Here is a 20,663-nt window from a genome sequence, read left to right as displayed (position 1 = left end):
GAGTTAGCCGGTTTCAGACGCATGTACCTGATAGCGGAGGAAGCCTAAACCGACCAGAGGTTACGTGAACCACCCTAAGGTGGCTAGAAATCCAGCAATCTTCTCGTACATTATTAACCCTCACATGAGATCAAACTTGCGAATTCACACAGAATAATCAGAGTAATCAGAATAATCAGATAATATTCCTAACGCTTAGCACGTTGTGCCACATGATAGTCTGCTCTCTGGTTAATTTAAACTGTTGACTATTAATTATGTGTGAGAGGATTTCTGCTACAATCAGGTCCATACATATGAAACGAATAAATGGCAAATACCCTCCATGAACTGGTGGCCGGTGAGAGCATCAACTTACATCAGTAGTCTTTCCACTTTTGTGGCAAAATATAGTAATCACTACTATCAAACTTAGTGAAAAGTACTTCTTAAGATATCTCTTGCTCTCTTTTCTGTATTTTAATATAATATCCTTTGTCAAAGAAGCAAGGCCCAGGTGTCTTGTTTGGCTGAAATATGCCGTTTTAAAACTTTTTATAAAACAATATTCTGGGAATGTTTGCAAGTTTTCTTCACCAATTTCAAACAACACCAACATCCTTGGCCTTGTATTTAGTTATGATAAACAAGAATAGCAGAGCAAGTCAAAATCCAAAAAATTTAGGAAATAGGCCTAGGAACTCTCATCAAGTGGAAGTTCTTTAAATTAAATTGGCTCAACGAGCAGTTGAGAAGTGTGGTAAATCACTAGTGTTGTCTTTATAATATTTTGTGGGGTCTGGTTAATTCACATCTTAATCAAAATACAGGCCCATTCAAAAAGACTTGGGCTTTTGGCTTTCAATTTCATAATGAAAGAGATTTTGACTTTCTATTAGAGGTAAGATTGGGCCCAAAAATCCCAGCCTGACCCGACTCGGGCCCGTGGGTGTTAAACCCGACTCGGGCTTGCGAATACGCAAGCCCAAGCCCGAAGCAAACTCGAAATTCAAAAAATAAGCCACGAAAATTTTGCATCAGTAAAGTATAGGAAGAATATTTTGGGGGGTCAGGTCGGAAAAAGATTCATTACATCTTCTTCTGTTTTATTCAAATTATTTCTTTTATAACAAGTATTCTTTAGTTTAGTATCCACACATAGTTTTAGTATATATTTTTTATAAACATATATTTATTTGAAAAAAAAGTCAGCAATAGTGAAGCCCGATCCGAACGTAATGATTGACATTTCAAGTTCAACCCAAACGTAATGATTGACAATTCAAGTCCAACCCGAACATAATGCTTGACATTTCAAGTCCGACCCAAAGTAATGATTGACAATTCAGGCCCGACCCAAACATAATGATTGACATTTCAAGTCCGACCCAAACGTAATGATTGACAATTCAGGCCCGACCCGAACGTAATGATTGAAATTTCAAGCCCGACCCGAACGTAATGATTGATATTTCAGGCCCGACCCGAACGTAATGATTGACATTTCAAGCCCGACCCGAACGTAATGATTGACATTTCAAGCCCGACCCAAACATAATGATTGACATTTCAAGTTCGACCTGAACGTAGTGATTGACATTTCAAGCCCGACCCAAACGTAATGATTGACATTTCAAGCCCGACCCGAACGTAATGATTGACATTTCAAGCCCGACCCAAACATAATGATTGACATTTCAAGTTCGACCTGAACGTAGTGATTGACATTTCAAGCCCGACCCAAACGTATTGATTGACATTTCAAGCCCGACCCAAACGTAATGATTGACATTTGAAGCCCGACCCGAACGTAGTGATTGACATTTCAAGCCCGACCCAAACGTAATGATTGACATTTCAGGCCCGACCCAAACGTAATGATTGATATTTCAAGCCCGACCCAAACGTCTTGATTGACAATTCAAGCCTGACCCAAACGTAATGATTGACAATTCAGGCCCGACCCGAACGTAATGATTGACATTTCAAGCCCGACCCGAACGTAATGATTGACATTTCAAGCCTGATCCAAACGTAATGATTGACATTCCAGGACCGACCCGAATTCCAAGTTGGGCCCAGGCTTCAGATCATAGCCTCACTCTCAATCAAGCTTGTCACCATTTTGTTTGATGTATGCAAGACTTCTTCAATTGTCTGTTGACAATAGTCAGTCATCTACACCCCTTTTGAATTTTTTGCTCAGTTGTTTATCTCATATTCTCATGGCCGCAAATTGCCAAGTATTAATGTTTTTATTTTGTCGTAAGAACACTAGCTTCCTCTCTCTATTCTCTTTTATTTCTCTTATAAATAATCTTCTGTAACCAAAACTCTCTCTTTTGGGTAGGATGTGGGGTTCCTTTCCCCTCTGTTATCTCATACAGTTAGCGAAGTCTGTTATAATTTATATCTACGGACCAAGGCAGCGCAGCCGTACTTATATGTATTTTTTGATATTGGGGTCACATTTTCACACTCCCTGAAATGGGTGCTGTAGTAGGAATTGTGAATTCTTGGATCGGCTCAGACCCACGTAACTCTGATTGCACTAAAAATTCAGCTTAATTCTCTTCTGCAACCATTTGCTGTGATAGGTGCGTGCGTATGACGTATTATAATTTGTGGAGTTGGCCCTGTAAGAAAATTTTTATAAATTCGCCATTTTAGGGCCATTCCAGGGGATCGACTTATTTGCGAGGATATGCAGTGTTTGAATTTGTTCTCAAATTGTCCTGCTCTCTTAACAAGAACTCCAAAGTTATCGAAAATTATTCAAGTGGTTTCTATTTCAGGCAGTTTAACGATGCGTAGTCGATCATCAAGCGGCGTCCTGTCAAGTCAAGTGACTGTAGGAACTGCGAGCTCTTCTACTATAGGTGGATTGGGGACATCACAGGTAAGACATCAGTAAATATGAATTCAAGTCGTCAATATATTCGACATTATAATATATTTGAGAAGTTCGAAAAACTTTTATTGTAACAAATGTAAACAACAAAAATGCTGGCACTGATCAGCATTTGCTGACTGATAATACATTCCTATAATCCTATGTCGTTTCAGTTGATCTTGCCCATTTATTGGTGTTCCTCAACTTTGCTCAGAGAAAGGTCCCCTCACCCGTGAATTTGCTTCGGCAAATCCTTATAAAAAAACATTGGGTGTTTAATTGATTTAGTTTGTCCCATTTTTTCTAACATTTATTGTTTGTAAAGTTTAATGATATCATGACACATATCTGACATGGCATTCAAAAGGTACTTCTCAAGACAAAGGGACGACTGTTAAAATACGAAAAGATATTTTATTTGAAAATATTACGAAGAAATAGGGGCTCTTTAAGCTGGTCTAATCATCTGATCATAATTGGAAGCAATATTCACATAGGTATTTCAATAAAAGTTTCAATAGTTTGAAAATTAGGAATATATATGTTCCACTCAAAGCATCTTCCAGTTTTCCCTCGAGTGTAACGCCGCCTGTATCACATCTAGTTATCAAGTTCATCGTTTAAAAATCTTATTATTTCCTCTGTTTTTTTTACAGGACGGCATCAACCTCGCTGCAAATCCTTTATTTGACAGTTCAGAGTATCCAGACTCATATGATGCCGGCAGATCAGAAGCTTTTGGAACACTATGTAGAATTTTTTCGTGTAAAAAAACAGGGGAACATATTCTGCCTGTGTATCTGTCAAGGTTTGTAATTTCATTTGTTTTTATTCTGATTTTGATTTATCTGACACGAAGTGGATGGATCGTTTGTTGTTATGTTGCTATTGGCTGTGGTATTCCTGTCAGTCAGTAGTTTATTTTTTACCAAAATGGAAATACACTTGATGCGAACAAAAGCTAGGAAAAAAAAACCTGAAAATGGCATTTCATGGTGAAGAGCAACACAAAAAAATAATGTAGGTGAATGACCATAACCGACCGTAAGTCAAACATTGATACAGGTTAAATAGAAAGAAGTTAAAATACATGTAATTAAAAAATGGATGTCCATAAACCAAATTCGTTACAAAAAGACTCGGCACTGGCAGGTACTGGGGAGGTAACCAAGTTTCTATTCTCGTTGTTCTGAAAAAGGTCGCTTTTCTCTTCAATTACTGGACCAATTGCTTTGAAATTTCCAGTAGTTTAAGACTATATATTTTGCTTTAGTTATTTCAATTTGAGAAAAGACTCATATATATATATATGTACACTTCATATCCATAAATTCAATCAAAAATTTCAGGTTCTACTTGACCATGAGTCATGGACTAATGGAAGAAAGCAATCAAGTTCTGGCAAGTATATTGTTGAACTCAGTCAATTTGTTCCGAATTGATCTTCCTGGTATAACCTGCCTTCTACCTGGTGTGTTGAATGCTCTGGAATCTATTCTACCAGATAGGTAAGATCAGTTTGAATTGCTATGTCAGGACTTTTTTGAATTTTTTATATCTTATCTTATACTTTTTATTTTAATTTGACTGTGTTCAACAAAAAGCAGTTTAGTTTAAGAAGCTCAGTTTGAATCTTTTTGTCAGGACTGTTTTGAATACTAAAATATTTGCATTTGAAATTCTTATATTTTTTAAAATCCTATATTCTTTATTTCAATTTGAGTGTGTTCGACAAAAAACAACAGAAATCAGGGCAGTTTGAATCTTTTTGTCTGGACTGTTTTGGATACATTAATTCAGGATTATTTACTCAATCTTATACTTTTTATCATAATTTGGTTAGTTCAAAAAAAAAACATATCAGAAATCAGTGCAGGATATACATCATAAACATAGTTTGAATCTATTTAGCAGTTCATCAGTTTTCAGCATATGATGAAAATTAGAATAAAAATGACGAATAACCAAATGGGCAAAACAAATAATTAACTATCGTAATTACTCATTTAGTCACAATGTGCGCAATTTACCTTTACCTGCAGATTGCCACCGACTTTTGCATGATAGTACAACATGCTTTTATTTTTTAGAGAGTTGACTCATTTCAAACCATACGTAAACGTCACTGAACTACGACGGGCAGCAATTCATTTGCTATTATCAATGATTCCGCTGCCGTTACATTATGACAATCTGCCAATTGAGGTAAGAGCTTGAGACGACAGGAATCTCTATGCTTCACCTTATTTATTATACCTTGATTATGATCGCAATTGGGGTTGAATGGCCTTCTCTGTTGATGTTTAATGAGATGTCTTATAGACAGCAAGCTTCAGCAGAGCAAAGATGTATTCCAAGTGAAGACATGAGAACATCGTTTTAAAAATCAAAGATATTCAATTAACCATTAAACTTGAACAAGGCAATAAACAATCTGAAAATTAATCAATTTTCATTCAGGACATTCAGTTGCTCTGGTCACGAGGGACTGAGGGAGAAGACACTTCATCTACCGTATCTACATCAACACATCAAACTTTCCGATCGCTGAAACTTCGAATTATTCATCAACTTATCGGAGCATTGCAATGCGAAACTGATCCTGTAAACGCTCAGATGATACTTGGTAATGTTGATAGAATGTGATTTATTTATTAGGGTGAAAGGAAAGCTGATAAACGATTAATCAGTCCATTCTCCATTGCCAAGTTTTCTTTTTTTTTTTTATCTTTTTGTAAATTAAATTAAACGTAGCCACAAAAAATAATATGAGATTATGAGATGTTATTTTTCCTGCAAGGTAAGGGGTTCACTCTTAACAAAATGCAGAGATTATAGTCGTGCAAGTCTCAAGGGCGTATTTTAGATGGTCGTTTTTCCAAGTATATTAAATAGTGTAGTTAGTACAAACAACATGATGGTTGTTGGGCCCTAAAACCTTTTCCATTTATCTATTTGGGCCTCACTTACAGAACTAATTAATACTGACCACTGGGATAGATAATTTTGTGCGAGAGGAACGCCGGACTCTTCGGTGACGAAGGGTGATGGGCGGTTATGGCTTCCTCTTCCATCAAAGTTCACATATCTGAAGTAAATAACTGACTAACTAATCCCATAGCCGACATGAAATGGTAATCGGACGAGAGGCCGTGGTTCACTATATGATTAAGTCGTCTTATCATCAGAGATTGTGGAATTAGTGCTATAGCCAAAACCATGAAAAAATTTCTTTTTGATCGGCAATTTATGACTGTGTATTTCAGGTGGAATGTTACTCGCCTTACAAGATTCAGCTTTAGTGGAATCCATTGGACACGAGTCGGCACAGAATGGAGGAAAAGATGGAATCGTTCAACCGAGTGAAAATGAAAATGTCGCTGCCGGTGAGTTCTGAGGTCATTTAGTGGTGCTTTTTTACGTGGCTGTTTTGCATTCTTCTATGAATAAGGGTCGAGACCTGACATGGGCGAACTACAGCCCGTGGGCCAAATTTGCTCATTTTTGACCCTGCATACAGCATATACCAACATTCTAACTAGGATAATAATTGAAATTTCATTTCAGACACTGCATATGGCTTCTTTGTAAATTGTATCTATCTCGTTTCACAAAGATTGGAATCTTGGAAATCTGAACTCAGTGTTTCCTTGGCTGCTTTGGAATTATTAGCCGGACTAGCAAAGGTTAGTATCTATTCCTCAATGAGCTAACTTGCTCAAGGCTCTGCTCAATGCACATACACTTAGAGGGGTGGGTCCCAACCTTTTATGGCTTCGTGGCCTCCTTACGGAGGTTTTTTAGTACTCATGTCCCCCTGTTTATAACTCCAGTGGTACTTATAGTATTATTTTAATTGGTAAATTTCAACTCACATCATGTTCAGCCAATTCATGCTCAATAATATGAAAACACTCTGTGAAATAACCTTATCAAGTCATGAAAAATGAGGAGTAAAATCGGTTTTGGGCTTGGTTGTGAAATTGGTTTGTTAACATCAGCTGTGACAGAAATTGTAGCAACCCTCAACTGACTGGTCAAAGGATAATGGAAGCCAAAATTATGATAATCTCATGACCACTATTTTTTTTATTTCTCAGGCCAAAATTCATATAGTAGACAGTGGAGAATGTCGTCGTGCTGTCCGCGAGTTATGTCGGTACATTGTGAACCAGTGTGAGCGCCCACCGCCTCACCATAAGAGAGAGTTACATTCTATGATTGTTGCTGCTTTTCATACTTTAACTACATGGTTACTGGAGCACCCATATCTTCTAAATGACAAGGTAATTGCCAGTGTTATATATGTACTTCCATTGTGTGTGTACCAGATTAGGGTTAGGCGATAATTTTATTCCGATTTTCTCTCATTTCAGTTCTAATATGAGTCCGGGGACTGTCAGTGTTAGTCAACTGGCGAACAGTCAAGTAGGCGAACAAAATTAGTTATCTTCGTATTGGTACACATACTTTCGGACCGCTTACATATGGACACTACAATATACTATTTTCGATAGGAACGCTTACCATATGTTGTATATGAAATTTTTTATTTTATGTATGACGCATATTTACATTTCGCTTCGAACATGTTCGATTTATTTCGATTTTTTAGCTAGGCATGTCTCATGCAAGTTTGCTAAAAGCGAGGTAACACCCAAACATTTAGAGGTAAAGGAGTCTCATATCTAAGCAACGTTAGCAACCACCCCTGAAATGGCAAATTTTTGTGTTGGACTTCCCTGTCAATATAGTAAATTTAAAACACTGAGCTATCTGCCTAAGATTAAGATTAACTTGAAAAAAAAAATTCGTCAATTTAAATGTATCTCTTTATTCACAAAAGGATTGTCTAAATGAAGTTCTTGAAATTATCGAGCTCGGTATATCTGGTAGCAAATCATCGCCAGGGAGGCGGGGCAGCAGTGGTACTTTTGGATTAAGTTCTACCACTGGAGGTCTCCTTGTGAACGGATCAAACGAAGACAATAAACCGATATTCAAAGGAGATAAAGACTTAAACCCTGCTTCAATGAGAGTGTTGGAAGCTGCAGAGGGCGCTTTAGTTTGGTGAGTCTTCAGAAATTTTTTTTTTTATATTTGTTCTTGCTTCAGGGGGGGGGGGGTGGTATGGGGAGGCTTAAGAAGATTATTTCTTTTTTCATTCTTTTGGTTGTTTAACTAACTGGTTAGTCACTAGTTGGTTCAAAATTTCAAGAACAGATAGTCTTTTCGTTGGAAGCTGTGGAGGGGACTGGTTAGTCGTTAGGAAGTTTTTGTTTTATTTGTTCGCCCAAGGAGTTAATTTTATGAACATTCTTCTGAGTGTTTAACTAGTCAGTTAGTCCCATACACATTATGGGTTCAAAATTTTACAGAAGGTTCTTTGATGTGGTTTTATATTATAAAGATACTGCGTGGTTCTCTTTTCTGCAGATCGTTTGTTGTTTACTTGTGAATTACTCACTTGTCTGCTTGACATATAAGGGACATTTCTGTTATATTAACTCACGAGCGAATCAAGAAAGGCAATATTGGCCATGTTACTAAGCTGTATTATAGTTGTTTATGCGCATAGAAACAACATCAAACATATAAAACTGATTAAAATTATGTATATCATAGTCCAGCAATCTTCTGAAACATAATTATCACATAAGGTTCCAGCCTGGGAACCCATTCAGGGTAATCAGAAGTGCGATATCAAGCATATTCCAAACACCTAGAATGATGCGCCACCTACCCAACATTTTTACCACCACCCAACTTTATTTTTCTGTTGTCCAGGGCAAGCTCTATTCCCCATTGTAATTCCATCCATTTCACTTTTACAGCGTTTTTGAACATCTTGGTGCATTTCCGAGTCCATGCTCACCCAGTTCAACTTGTTGTCTTCTGAATGAATTGAGTTTGGTCAGACACGCCTGTGGACACACCCCTCAGAGTAGCAACCAATCAAATTCTGGTGTTAATGACACACCTCTTGAAGAGACCCAATCAAAAAGTAATGTCACTGACACACCCCCAAATGAAAGCCAATTGGATTTCTCAGATGCGGTAAAGAATTTCAGATACTTTGTCATCAGGAATACTGTTCTACTTGGAGTTCTGGAACAAAATTTAGGAAACGAACAAGGTAGCCAGCCAGCCATACTTTATTAATATGAATGATTCTTTTGGGCCATCTGTTTTTTTTTTGGTGACCGTACATTTGAACCCATGTGTATATCCGCGGATTCAATCTATATGCGGGTGCTAAAACCCATGGGTTAGGGTTAGTATGGGTTCAAATATCCGCAAAACAAAAAAATTTCCGTAGGTGTAATAGTATGCAGGTGCAATTGTCATGGGTTCAAATGTACAGGAACCATTTTTTTTATAAACCATTTATTACATCTCGGGTGAGACAGCAAGCATGGTATGCATTCCATTTTTGGGGGGTTCACCCTGTGTTTGACCCACTATGCTACATGATTGGATCACCAAACTCTACTCCCCAGGTAATTCCAAACTGAAAAGATTTCTCTCTTTCATATCAACCTGCAGAGTAAATCAACTATTTCATTACATTCATCTTGTACTTTCTAATAATGTTCAAATCATATGAAACAACATTCATTGCACGCTTTCTACCGGTTGAAACAAACAAAATTCCAGAAACGAATATAATTTTTTGAAACTCTGTTTTATTTAATAAAACAAAATAATTGCGGTGCTCCTGAAGTATGCGCACCGAGATGTTGCATAACCTGAACCCTAACCTGGTACACAACCTGAGTTCAGGTTGTGCGCCATCTTGGTGCGCATACTTCAGGAGGTCCATAATTGCTTTACCTCTCTTTACTGCTCGAACAATTTCTCTGACTATATGCACCCACCATGAAATATTTCCCTGATCTTTGTTATCAAATGAACTATGAAAATTCTGTTCCACGCTGAATGGCAAAGTTCGTTTTCAAATCGAAAATATATTTTTGCAAAGGTTTCATGTGACGTCACAATTACCCTTCCTTTTTACTATGATAGTGTCGATTTAATGGTGGCTGTTGAACTGGAGATGAATATCACGTCATTACTATTTGAACAAATCATAGTTTTGATATTTTAAAAATCAATGCAAATTTTGTGTATAATTTTCACATTCACTCCAAGAGCAGGAGGGCTGTACAAAATGCATTGGGGGCCATATAGGCCATGGTTTGTCCATCGTTTTTCCAGATCTTGGTTTGTTTAAGACCCGGGTTGGCAACCTTTTGTCGCTCGCTGGCCAAAATTAAGGGTTGCAAGTCATTGGCAGGCCACGCATATTTTTAAAAAGTTGAAAACCGAAGGATGATACGTTTTATAATAAAAATCAAGCATACACCTCTCGAATAGAATATAGATTTATTTCCTCGTTGGATTGCATCTCAAAAAATTCTAATTGAATATTTTCGTCACCATTGAACCCTTTGCACTTAGCATCAACTTTTCTGCGTTTTGTTGCCATTTGTCTAATTATAATTAAATTATTAAACGAGTAATTGTGAATTATATATTTGTTAGATTATAATATAATTTAGTCTACATGTGTCTCACAATAAATTCTGTTACGTAAAGCATATAATCGTCAAAACAGCCGTTTTGTTACTATAATTCAGTGAAGCGTCGTGGGTCGGATTATATTACTCCTATTATATTCGAAACCTTTATTTCTAGAACCTGTTCCTACTGTAACTTTGGTGCTTAGAAGTGCAAGCGGAAGAAAGGTTCATGCTATGCAATTCAGACAAACTCCGAGGTGAGTTTCAATTACTTTCTTCAAATTTTTTATTCCAACATTTTGTGGGCCTTCAATAATTACGAATAAAATTAATCTAATTTCTTTGCCACTTCATAATCATAATGTTGCAAGGGCTTAGATATCAAAAAGCTAAATAAACTAACATTTTTGAATTTGAAAATATCATATTTCTGGCTGTTATAATCAGTATTCCCTCAGTTACACGGTGATACACTCTCATTCTTTGACATATTTACAGAACATAAGCAACTTTTTACAGGAGTTAGTATGTGTGATGGCAATTGCTCTTGCTCAGGATGCATACAAAAATGCGGCAATACCGACTATAATAATCACATCGAGGATATTCTAAATTCCCAGTCTGAGAAAGCCAATTCACGAAAACTGACGGGATAGGCACATTATTGTCCCCATTTTCTTGTTTAAAGCTACTGTCCAATAATATCATGGTGTTGTTTTTCGAATGGGGTACTGTGAGACTCGGATATCGCCTGAGGCTCAATGTATTTATTTTATTTCCGAATTTTTTCTAGTATTTAATGTTCAACTTTTTTTCCACAGTATAATGTTATGTAGAACCGAATGCTAGACTACCTTATAAGTCACACTGCTCGTTAACCATTACTGGTTTATCGCGTCTTCCTTCCCACTGAAATGCATTTTTTCTTTTTTCTTTATCTTATTTGTACAATGTGTATTTTCGGCATGTGTAAAAATAAACTACTGATCACTGCTAATATTAGGCTCAGCTCCCCAATTGGGTCCAGAACATGACTCATCGAACTTATTCGAACATCATGTATATTCACAATAACTCCTAAAAATCACATTGCAGAAGTGACAAGCAATCTTCTACATCCTACCTCACATGCCCAGCACGTCCTTCACCGGACGAGAACCCTGGTGTTCATCACAATGTTCGACATAGAACATTCCCTGAAGAAGTTGATCGGATTCCTCTTGTGAAAGCAGATTGTAGCATTCCTATGCTGTCAGAAATACCAGATAAAGAGGTAACAACGGAAAGTAACTCTTAGGGGTGATAGAATAGTGTTGTGGGTTTCGCCAGTACAGTACCAAGATAATGTCAGTTTTCGTCCAAATCCGCAGGTCTATATTGTTTAAACACAATCCAATACCCATTAGTTTGCCAGTATTAATGAACTTGCTACATTTTAAAGATCATTTTGTTTTGAAGTCGCTAATTGGAGTTTGACACTTTTGCTTTCGTAAAATAAGCTAATTAAAGACACATTCTAGTTCCCAACAACTTCAGCGTTTCCCAACTTTTTTGATAAATCCTCCTTTTTGTCTACTTTGGAAATTTTTATTCTTTATAAAAACTACCTTACTCGTTTAATATTTAATAAGCAAGTCGCACTTCAACTTTTGTACAGTTCAAGTAGTAAAATTTCTCCATATGAACAACAAATTTTCGCTCTGAGGTGGAATTCTTTACAGGTTGGGAAACGTTTCTTTAGTCGTTCTAAAACCTTTCACTTCTTCCATTCCAGCAAGCTGAAAGAGTGAAGAAGATTCAGGAACTTGTGGAACAACAGAAGTTGTATGATTTGAATGTTGAAAAGTAAGTAATATCAACCATCCTGGGATACTTCACAGTTAGTGCTGGGAACAATGAGTTTAGAGATTGAAAAAGTGGTCGGCCAAACTATTACTGGGCCAAATATATACATTTCCTGTAGCATGTGGGCCACGTAAATTGCCATCTATAAACAATTGTCAACAATTTAAATTATGAGGAAATGATGATCATAGTCAATTTACTTTAAATTAATGTAACCTTGGAAAATAGTACCAAATGAAAGCTTTTGCTCATGGCTTCCAGAGAACTGCACTACAGAAATGATATTTGTCAAGTTTAATAATCAAAAGTCAAAAAGCAAAAGAAAAAAATGTTTTACAGTGAAAAGATTAAGCAAATCACATTTTATTACTTAAATTATTTTAGTCATCTCAACCAAATGAGCTTTTGCCTCTGGCCTTCAGGCAATCGTTATTTCGCCCTTCAGGGATACGACGGCACAGCCAAAGTTAAGCAAGTCACAGTCAGTTTATTTTAAATGAATTATTATATTTATTATTAGGTAGTTAAGTATTATTTGGTCCCTTTACTTCAAAAAATTGAACAAATTACAGTCGTAAGATTAATCTATCAGTAATTATGACAAATGTTACCTATTGAAGGACTTACTCCCAGACCCTAGGGATCTCTAGAAGAGGGGGCCCAGGGTTCAGATTGAGAAGTCCCACACTATACAGACATTACTCGGTGCTCCCGAAGTATGCAAACCAAGATGGCGGACATCGGAACGTAACGGGTAACAGGTTAGGGTTAGGCGATAATTTTTTTCCAATTTTCCTTATTTTAGTTCTATTATCAGTTCGAAGACTAGCCAAGAGCCTCCCGTAGTATTTACACCTAAAATTATGGCCTAACCCTAACCTGGTACACATATTACATTCCGATGTCCGCCATCTTGGTTCGCATACTTCGGGAGCCCCCATTACTCAATATTTTTCATCCGTTCTCAGACGAATTCAGCAAGCTCTGAATGAAGCAGATGACGATGATCCTCTATCATTACGAATGAAAGAATGTTTTCCTCCCGACCCTGCCAGAGAATTCCAGACCGCCAGATTGCTTCTCTCACATCTTAACTTAATGTCACTAAGCACAGTAAAGCATCACGCGCATCAAAGACTCGGTCCAGATGTAAGTTTGTTTGGATATAACAATGTTAGGGCTTCGTGCTGGCCTAACACAGTGGTTCACAACCTTTCCTTGATAAATGCCTCCCTTTTGCCAATTCTGGAACTCATTATTCCTTTGTTACTATGCATAAAACTACTTTATTTGTTTAATCTTCAATGCATCCTTAGTTAGTGTTATTCGCTCTCGTTTTGTACAGTTAAAATAATTTGTTGTGTTCTTTACTAGGGATTATAGTAGTAATAAAAAACTGAAGACTAAAGAATATAAGGATTACTACAGCGAATATGATGCCATCACACTCATCCAATACTAGATAAAGGTGGTTAGACGAGGGATGTCCAAAATACGAATAATATATTCGACATAATATCTGATAGTTATATTTTAGGAATTATTAAATTATCTTTTTGAACAATTGAATACCCATGAATATGACTGAAAATTCTTTCATGTGATTCCGGCAAACCGTAAAAAATAAAAATAAATTAAATCTCTGATTATCTGCAATATTCCACCATTTCCAAGTTTTTCAAACTCAGTTAATAAACATGTATATTGATTTACATCCCACCCACGACGATTGTATGTAGTCGAGTTAACCATTTTGAGAATGATGTTCATTTCACAATTCTTCTCTTTTTCAGCTGGTCATGCTAAACAGGATGGATCCCGACTTTCCATCCGACATTGAAGATTTGGATTCGATTCCAGTTCGCAACAACGACACTGTTTTCATCTTTTATCATAAAGCTGGACAAACAGACAAACAACAGGTAAATAAATTGTACCAATCTATATATTTTCTATATTCAAAAAGAATTGGCCTTAAAAAGCTTGTACATTAAATAGTACTCCTGTAGTATGCGAACTAAGATAGCGAACACCGGAAAATAGTATGTGTACCAGGTTAGGGTTGGGCCATAATTTTATTCCAATTTCATTCCATTTTATGAGTTCTAATAATAGTGGAAAATCAAGCAATCAAACCTCGGCTCTATCATAACTTTCATATTCACTAACACAAAGAGTTTCGAACACGTAATAAAACTTAAATAAGGAAAATCGGCATTAAATTATGGCCTAACCTTAATCTGGTACACATACTAAAAGAGTAGCTAATTTTGTTAATTCATTTTTTCAAAATATCCGATTTCTTTTAGTTTTTTATCCAATTTCTCTGTTTTTGTTCAGATCCTAGAAAACACAAGTCTGAGGACTTCCGAACTGCGGCCTGAATTTTCAGAGTTTGTTTTGTCTCTGGGATGGCCTGTTGATCTTCGTAAACATCCTGGCTGGACTGGAAATGTCTCTACTTCGTGGAAATTAAAGCAATTCTCTGATGTAGAAGAAGGTTAGTAACTTAAGATATCAATCAACATCACACTATAAGGCAGTATTCTTCAACTTTTTTACAGTGGGTATACCTTTTACATTTTTTCAAGAACTTTGTATACCTTACAAATACCAATGTTCATTTAAGGCTTGAATGAACATTAAATTTTAAGCACAGATCGTAGAAAAACTGACAATACTACAATATCATCATGCAATCTAGTGGGCTACTGTTCGCAAGTTGTAAGAGGTTGTATATTTGACTGTTGGCCTCATCGGCAAAGGGAATATTGTTTAACGAGCCTGCATTATCCATATAATTTGTGATGTAACAATGTGGTTCTTTGCGTATAAGACATTTTATATTGTTTGCGTCGTTGTCTCCGTTAGAATATTTATATTTAATATATCAGAATCTAGAATCCCTGACTTAGGCTGTACACCCTTTGTATACCGTTTATCAGTTGTATACCCAACTTATGGTCTGGTATACACTTGGGTATTACCGTATACCCGGTTGAAATACACTGCTATCAGGAATTGAAGCCTTACAAAAATATAGTGTTTCACACTTGTCTCCCATAGTTACACCACTGTTTTGGCTTAAAATCAAGAACTTGAATAGAGTAAGCACATGAATCAGGATTCATGGTTTGTTAGGGTTCATACCTTTTCTGTTACTTGTTTGTATGCCTTTGTCTTATTAAACAGAAAAAACGTCAAAAAACACCAAGAACCCTGCTAAAACGCTTAAAAACAGTGAAAACCCGTCAAAAAACACCAATAACCCTGCTAAAATGCTTAAAAACAGTGAAAAACCGTCAAAAAACACCAATAACCCTGCTAAAACGCTTAAAAACAGTGAAAAATCGTCAAAAAACACCAATAACCATGCTAGAACGCCCAAAAACAGTGAAAAACCGTCAAAAAACACCAAGAACCCTGCTAAAACGCTTAAAAACAGTGAAAAACCGTCGAAAAACACCGGCATAGCATACGCTAATGGAAGTACTAAGTTTTCTCTGGTTCAGCATTGCTTTCCCGATTTTTTACACCCTGGACAAGGTGGTGGGCATAGGATTAGAAATCAAGCTTTTGACTTGGAATGGATCATAGCTAAGTCTAATGTTTTTTGGATTCCATTTAAGTAATTTTTTATGTTCTATTCCAGCCACCATAGATCTGAACACAGAAAGTCCTGGGATCTTCAATGGCGACAAATATATTTTATATCACGCTGATGTTTTGACTGAAACTGCTTTCATAATCCCGACACGACAACCTGTGACCTTTTCACCTATGACTTTTGACTCAGTTACGGAAGTAGATGGCGATGCTTCAGACAGGAAGTCAATAATGCGTGAGAAACTTCAACTCGACTTGGCATCCATTCATAGTTCGAGCAGCGCCAGTAACGTAAGATATTATTCTTTCGGCAACATGATCTGCTACCCATATGATTTATTGACGCTGTGATAAATATTGAAAATCATGTACTAAATTATTCTTGAAATATACCTAAAATTTAAATATGCCAATATGGGGTGTACTAGGGCAGGGCTACTCAACTATTTTTACCGAAAATCTTCATACAAAACTTTGAAAATATTTGGTTCCGGTCTTTCCTGAAATTATATTTCGACATCCTTAAACACGCACTTCTTCGACCGACTAATGATTATTAGCTAATCAAGATTGTTTATTATGCCGTTATAGTTCTTTTCATATATATCTAAATCTATGAAAGTGATTTTATAAAAAAAAAACTCAAAAATTGGGGCTAATGATTCAAAATAAAGATTTAGATGCGGTCCGAATCGAATACCCAGAAGGTCCGGATTCGGACCGAGGTCCGCCAGTTGAGTAGCCCTGTACTAGGGTATTGTGTACTGAACTGCAAGTTCTTTTTAGGATAGGATAGGATTTACATATTTATCCTGGGGGAGAGGAAAGCCGATAAGACGGCTTATCCATATGGCGAACCACGGCCTCTCGTCCGGTTACCATTCCAAGTCGGGTATGGGATTAGATTTTACTGTATTGTTTGTTTTCGGAAGCATGGACTTGGTGGTGGAGGAAGCCGTAACCGACCAGCGGTTACGTGAACCACCCAACGACGGCGAGGAGTCCAGCAATCCTCTCGCACATAACCATCCCTGCATGGGATTCGAACCTGCGAACCCACGCAGAGGGTGTTCACTTTCTAAAGGGGATCCGTTTGTGTCAGTTGCCACAAGGATGCTTGAATGAGATGCTTGAGAAAGTTTTGAAAAGATCAAAAATACCATGATATCTTTCCACGAAATAGCAAGTATATTTATGAGCTTTCGTTAGATCATAGTCCAACTTCTTCGGATAAAACAAAATATGGCTTAAATAACAGCGAATAAATGCTGCAATGCATTTTTTTGCTGTTTATTAAGGCATCTAACGAAAGCTCGTAAATATACTTACTATTTCGTGGAAAGAGATCATGTTATTCTTTTAAAATTTAAATGTAATTGAATATTCGATTTGTTTTGAACATCCCTGTAGTCCAACACATAAGTTCCTTTTTTATAGAAGTCTCACAATGACATGTTTATAACGATTCATTAGGTCTCTTAGCTTGGTTAGGCCAGCATTTTTGTATGAAAAAACTACAAAATTTATGTTTATTTTTAAACCTCATTTGAAATATCTCACTATGAATTCTTAAAAGAATAGTAATGTCACAGGCAATTTCTTAATAAGGCATTCACTAAAAAGATATTCTGAATGCAAACTTGTCCCACCCATGGGTTAGGGGATATAGGCCTGTTTTTTGTCATGTATAAACCTTGTATTCCAATTGTATTTTAACAGGAAAGTCCCAGCAGTCCCACCGGTGCTCAACAACATCCACCAGGTGGAGCAAGAGTGAAGAAGATATCCACAGTGTCGAGAACGAATTTGCAACAGTTGCCTGATTGTAGGGTTGCTGTTGTTTGGACTGAGAGTTATGAAGGAATAGGTAAAATGAAATATTCTCAAGTGTTCGATTATCTTCATAAATATGAAAATTGCTCATTTTTTAGGTACTCCAGGTAGATTGTGTACCAGATTAGGGTAGGGCCATAATTCCATTCCGATTTTTCTTATTTTAGCCCTATGACCAATCTGGGGACCGTCTGTGTTAGCCAAGTGAATATATTCTCCATAGGTTTCAATCCCTTCACACAACTTGATGTAAAGTAGGCGAACAAAATTAGTTGCCTCCATAGTGGTACACACACTTCTGGGGGGCCTTTTTATATACAGGGTGACCTAAAAACAGAACATTTGGAACATATTGTAGAGCAGGGATTCTCAAACTGGGGTATACGAACCCACAAGGGGCCCAGAAAATGGTTTTTGGGGGCCGTGAAATATCAGTGAAAATGTTAAGAATGGAAAAATCTTCCTTGAAAGATAACTGATATTTTTGCTTGTCGATTGGTTTCATTCATTTTAGCTCTTCAATTTGGGATTTGGCTTAAATTTTGGCGCTCCGGGAGTATGTGCACCAAGATGACGCACAACCTGAACCCTAACCTGGTACACATTCTACGTTCAGGTTGTGCGCCATCCTGGTGCACATACTTCGGGAGCACCCAAATTTTCAATTCTCAAATTCATGTCAATTTTGTGCATTTCGTACTGTTTAATATTTTTCGACTCTCGACAACCGAAATTTGTTGTTTTTAGATGAATTCCCTCTGGAAGATCTACTCTCTGAAATGTACACTGGACAAGAGACCACAGGAATGGTGGGACCAAGGTATTGCTGATTTACTTTAAACAGTGACTCTCAAACTTTTTAAGCTGAGCCCCCTTTATAGAATTAAGCTAACAATAAGCTACAAATAACAGATGTCATGCAAAAGTATGTTTTATTCAAAAAACACGTTGAAAATACTTGGATGGAACGTAAATATCTAAAATAAGGCAGGCAAGATCGAATCTAACAAATAAATTCATTTTTAATCACCTTCACGCCTCCTCAAAGACAATTTTTTGAACCGGCGTGAAGCTTTTAACAAATAAAAATATTTGAACATGTTTAAGGTCTCAAATATATGTTTGATAAAAAGAGACATACAAATGCATTTGTGTTGGCAATAATAAAAATAATATAGTGAAAGATTTTTTTTACACAGTCGCAAGGATATGCTGGCAATCTTCATTCACCCCTTGGAGAATGGTTTGTTTTCTATCAATGTCAACGGCCAAACAAACACTAAATCAGGAATGGCAGTTCCTCTGGTATCTGGCATCGTGGTGAGCAGAAGAGCTTTGGGTGAGTATTTTTTATTTTTCTATCACACTTATTCGGACTTTTATTCTCTGGAAAGCCGATGAGACAGCTCAATCATATGGCGAACCACAGCCTATGGTCTGGTTACCATTCCATATCAGGTATGGGATTAGTTGGCCAGTTATTAATTTCAGATGCATGGACTAAATGGGTAAAAAGCTGTATCAGACCAGCGACCACATAATTATCCCTCACATGATTCAAACCTGCAAAACCACGCAGGAGAGCGTAGCACCATGCTGTCAAGCCAATATGCAGGGAGCTCCTATTTTTAAAAGGGCAGGAGTCTTTCCGGTTTCAGCATTGTCTACCCAATTTATTACACCCCGGGTGAAGTGGCCATGAAATTTAAATTATAAATTCCAGGAGCTGCAGTTCGAATGACTGCATCGAACATGTGTCATCGCAGACGATTGGACAGCGACGCCTACTCTCCTCCCCACATAAAGAGGAAACATAGAATCAATGAACTGCTAGCGAGATATCAACGTCGATGCACAGAGCCTGACTTCTTTACTGCTGTGTTTGCTGAACAACATGCCCACAAAGTAAGATAGGATAAGGTTTAAAGATTGTCTACACATATTAAACTATTGACTTGTTGGGCAATTCCGGAATGAAAAGATTCCTTACACATATCATTAGGTATCAGTGGCTCTCCTATACAGGGCATTGCTCGGAACGAAAAATAAGCGCCGTATGAAAGAAATTTATTCCCAAACTCAGAGGTTCAACCAGAAATTTTCAAAGAGAGGGTTATGAAATCTATCTGATCCGAGGGTCTTCCTTCACACTAACACAAATATATTCCTTGTTACGTTTCATCTAACCAAGGCCAGACAGATACACGGTAGTAAAGCTGTTTTGTCTGAGCAAGTATGACCTTGGTCAGACAGTACGTTGCAGAAATACGATTTGGTTGTTGTGTAGCAAGACTGTTGGATTACTAAGAATGCATGCGTTGTAAGTTGTACGGATCTGCCAACGCTGAATCATAGAAGCTGGATAAGTACAGAAGTCCTATTAAGAGCTCTAATTGATGTTTACCATTTCTTTTCAGCCTACTCTTCCAGGACGAATAATCAACCTTTCTCAAAGACAGGGAAGTCCAGTGAATCCACTGCCCTCTAGCGGAAAGAGACCGTTATCTGTTGCATGATTCCAAATGAGTCAAATCAATGCCAACTTTCTGATTATGTTAGAAGAAATGAGCTGGAAATCGTGACTTGCAACCTGATTAGTCGTTACTTTCGTTTTATGCCTCCTCCAAATCGAGAGCTTAAGCCAATGTTAAGAGGAATCTCCATCAACCACAGCACTGATGGTATTTCTTATGGGTTCTGTTTTTAGGTTCACCCTGTATTTACCTGTAATCTTATCAACAGATAAAAAAAAATGGTCATATCTAATCCTCATCTGTGAGGCATCCCCTGTTAATATTGATTAAAACTAGTTGGGAGGAGACATGATAGCATATGCAAATTCTTCATCCGTTTTGCCGGCAGTCAGTGATGATAACAAAAAACTTCTATTTGTAGCATATATGCTCTTTATCTTTGACTTTTACATTATCACTACATACCATAATCTAGATAATATATATGTGCAATACAAAGTAATCAAAGAG

The 20,663-nt window shown here is 37.1% G+C and overlaps 1 protein-coding gene across 2 annotated transcripts in view; it reads left to right on the top strand.

Moving 5' to 3' along the window:
* LOC120333290 (ral GTPase-activating protein subunit beta-like) overlaps window positions 1-20,663 on the top strand; it is a 34,047-nt gene extending 13,384 nt beyond the window's left edge. For both annotated transcript variants that reach the window (XM_039400685.2, XM_078119006.1), the window contains 22 exons: window positions 2,775-2,878; window positions 3,529-3,680; window positions 4,222-4,380; window positions 4,963-5,077; window positions 5,333-5,498; window positions 6,139-6,258; window positions 6,440-6,558; window positions 6,973-7,158; window positions 7,719-7,942; window positions 8,707-9,008; window positions 10,571-10,652; window positions 11,491-11,668; window positions 12,170-12,240; window positions 13,209-13,389; window positions 14,034-14,162; window positions 14,581-14,740; window positions 15,893-16,137; window positions 17,566-17,713; window positions 18,427-18,499; window positions 18,879-19,018; window positions 19,403-19,584; window positions 20,097-20,663. In XM_039400685.2, coding sequence (XP_039256619.2) covers window positions 2,775-2,878; window positions 3,529-3,680; window positions 4,222-4,380; window positions 4,963-5,077; window positions 5,333-5,498; window positions 6,139-6,258; window positions 6,440-6,558; window positions 6,973-7,158; window positions 7,719-7,942; window positions 8,707-9,008; window positions 10,571-10,652; window positions 11,491-11,668; window positions 12,170-12,240; window positions 13,209-13,389; window positions 14,034-14,162; window positions 14,581-14,740; window positions 15,893-16,137; window positions 17,566-17,713; window positions 18,427-18,499; window positions 18,879-19,018; window positions 19,403-19,584; window positions 20,097-20,195 — 3,335 coding nt within the window. In that variant the 3' untranslated portion in view covers window positions 20,196-20,663. The remainder of the gene's footprint in view (window positions 1-2,774; window positions 2,879-3,528; window positions 3,681-4,221; window positions 4,381-4,962; window positions 5,078-5,332; window positions 5,499-6,138; window positions 6,259-6,439; window positions 6,559-6,972; window positions 7,159-7,718; window positions 7,943-8,706; window positions 9,009-10,570; window positions 10,653-11,490; window positions 11,669-12,169; window positions 12,241-13,208; window positions 13,390-14,033; window positions 14,163-14,580; window positions 14,741-15,892; window positions 16,138-17,565; window positions 17,714-18,426; window positions 18,500-18,878; window positions 19,019-19,402; window positions 19,585-20,096) is intronic.

The sequence above is a fragment of the Styela clava genome, chromosome 13, assembly GCF_964204865.1.
Source record: "Styela clava chromosome 13, kaStyClav1.hap1.2, whole genome shotgun sequence".
Classification (NCBI taxonomy): Eukaryota; Metazoa; Chordata; class Ascidiacea; order Stolidobranchia; family Styelidae; genus Styela; species Styela clava.
This window is presented reverse-complemented; position numbering and strand designations above follow the sequence as displayed.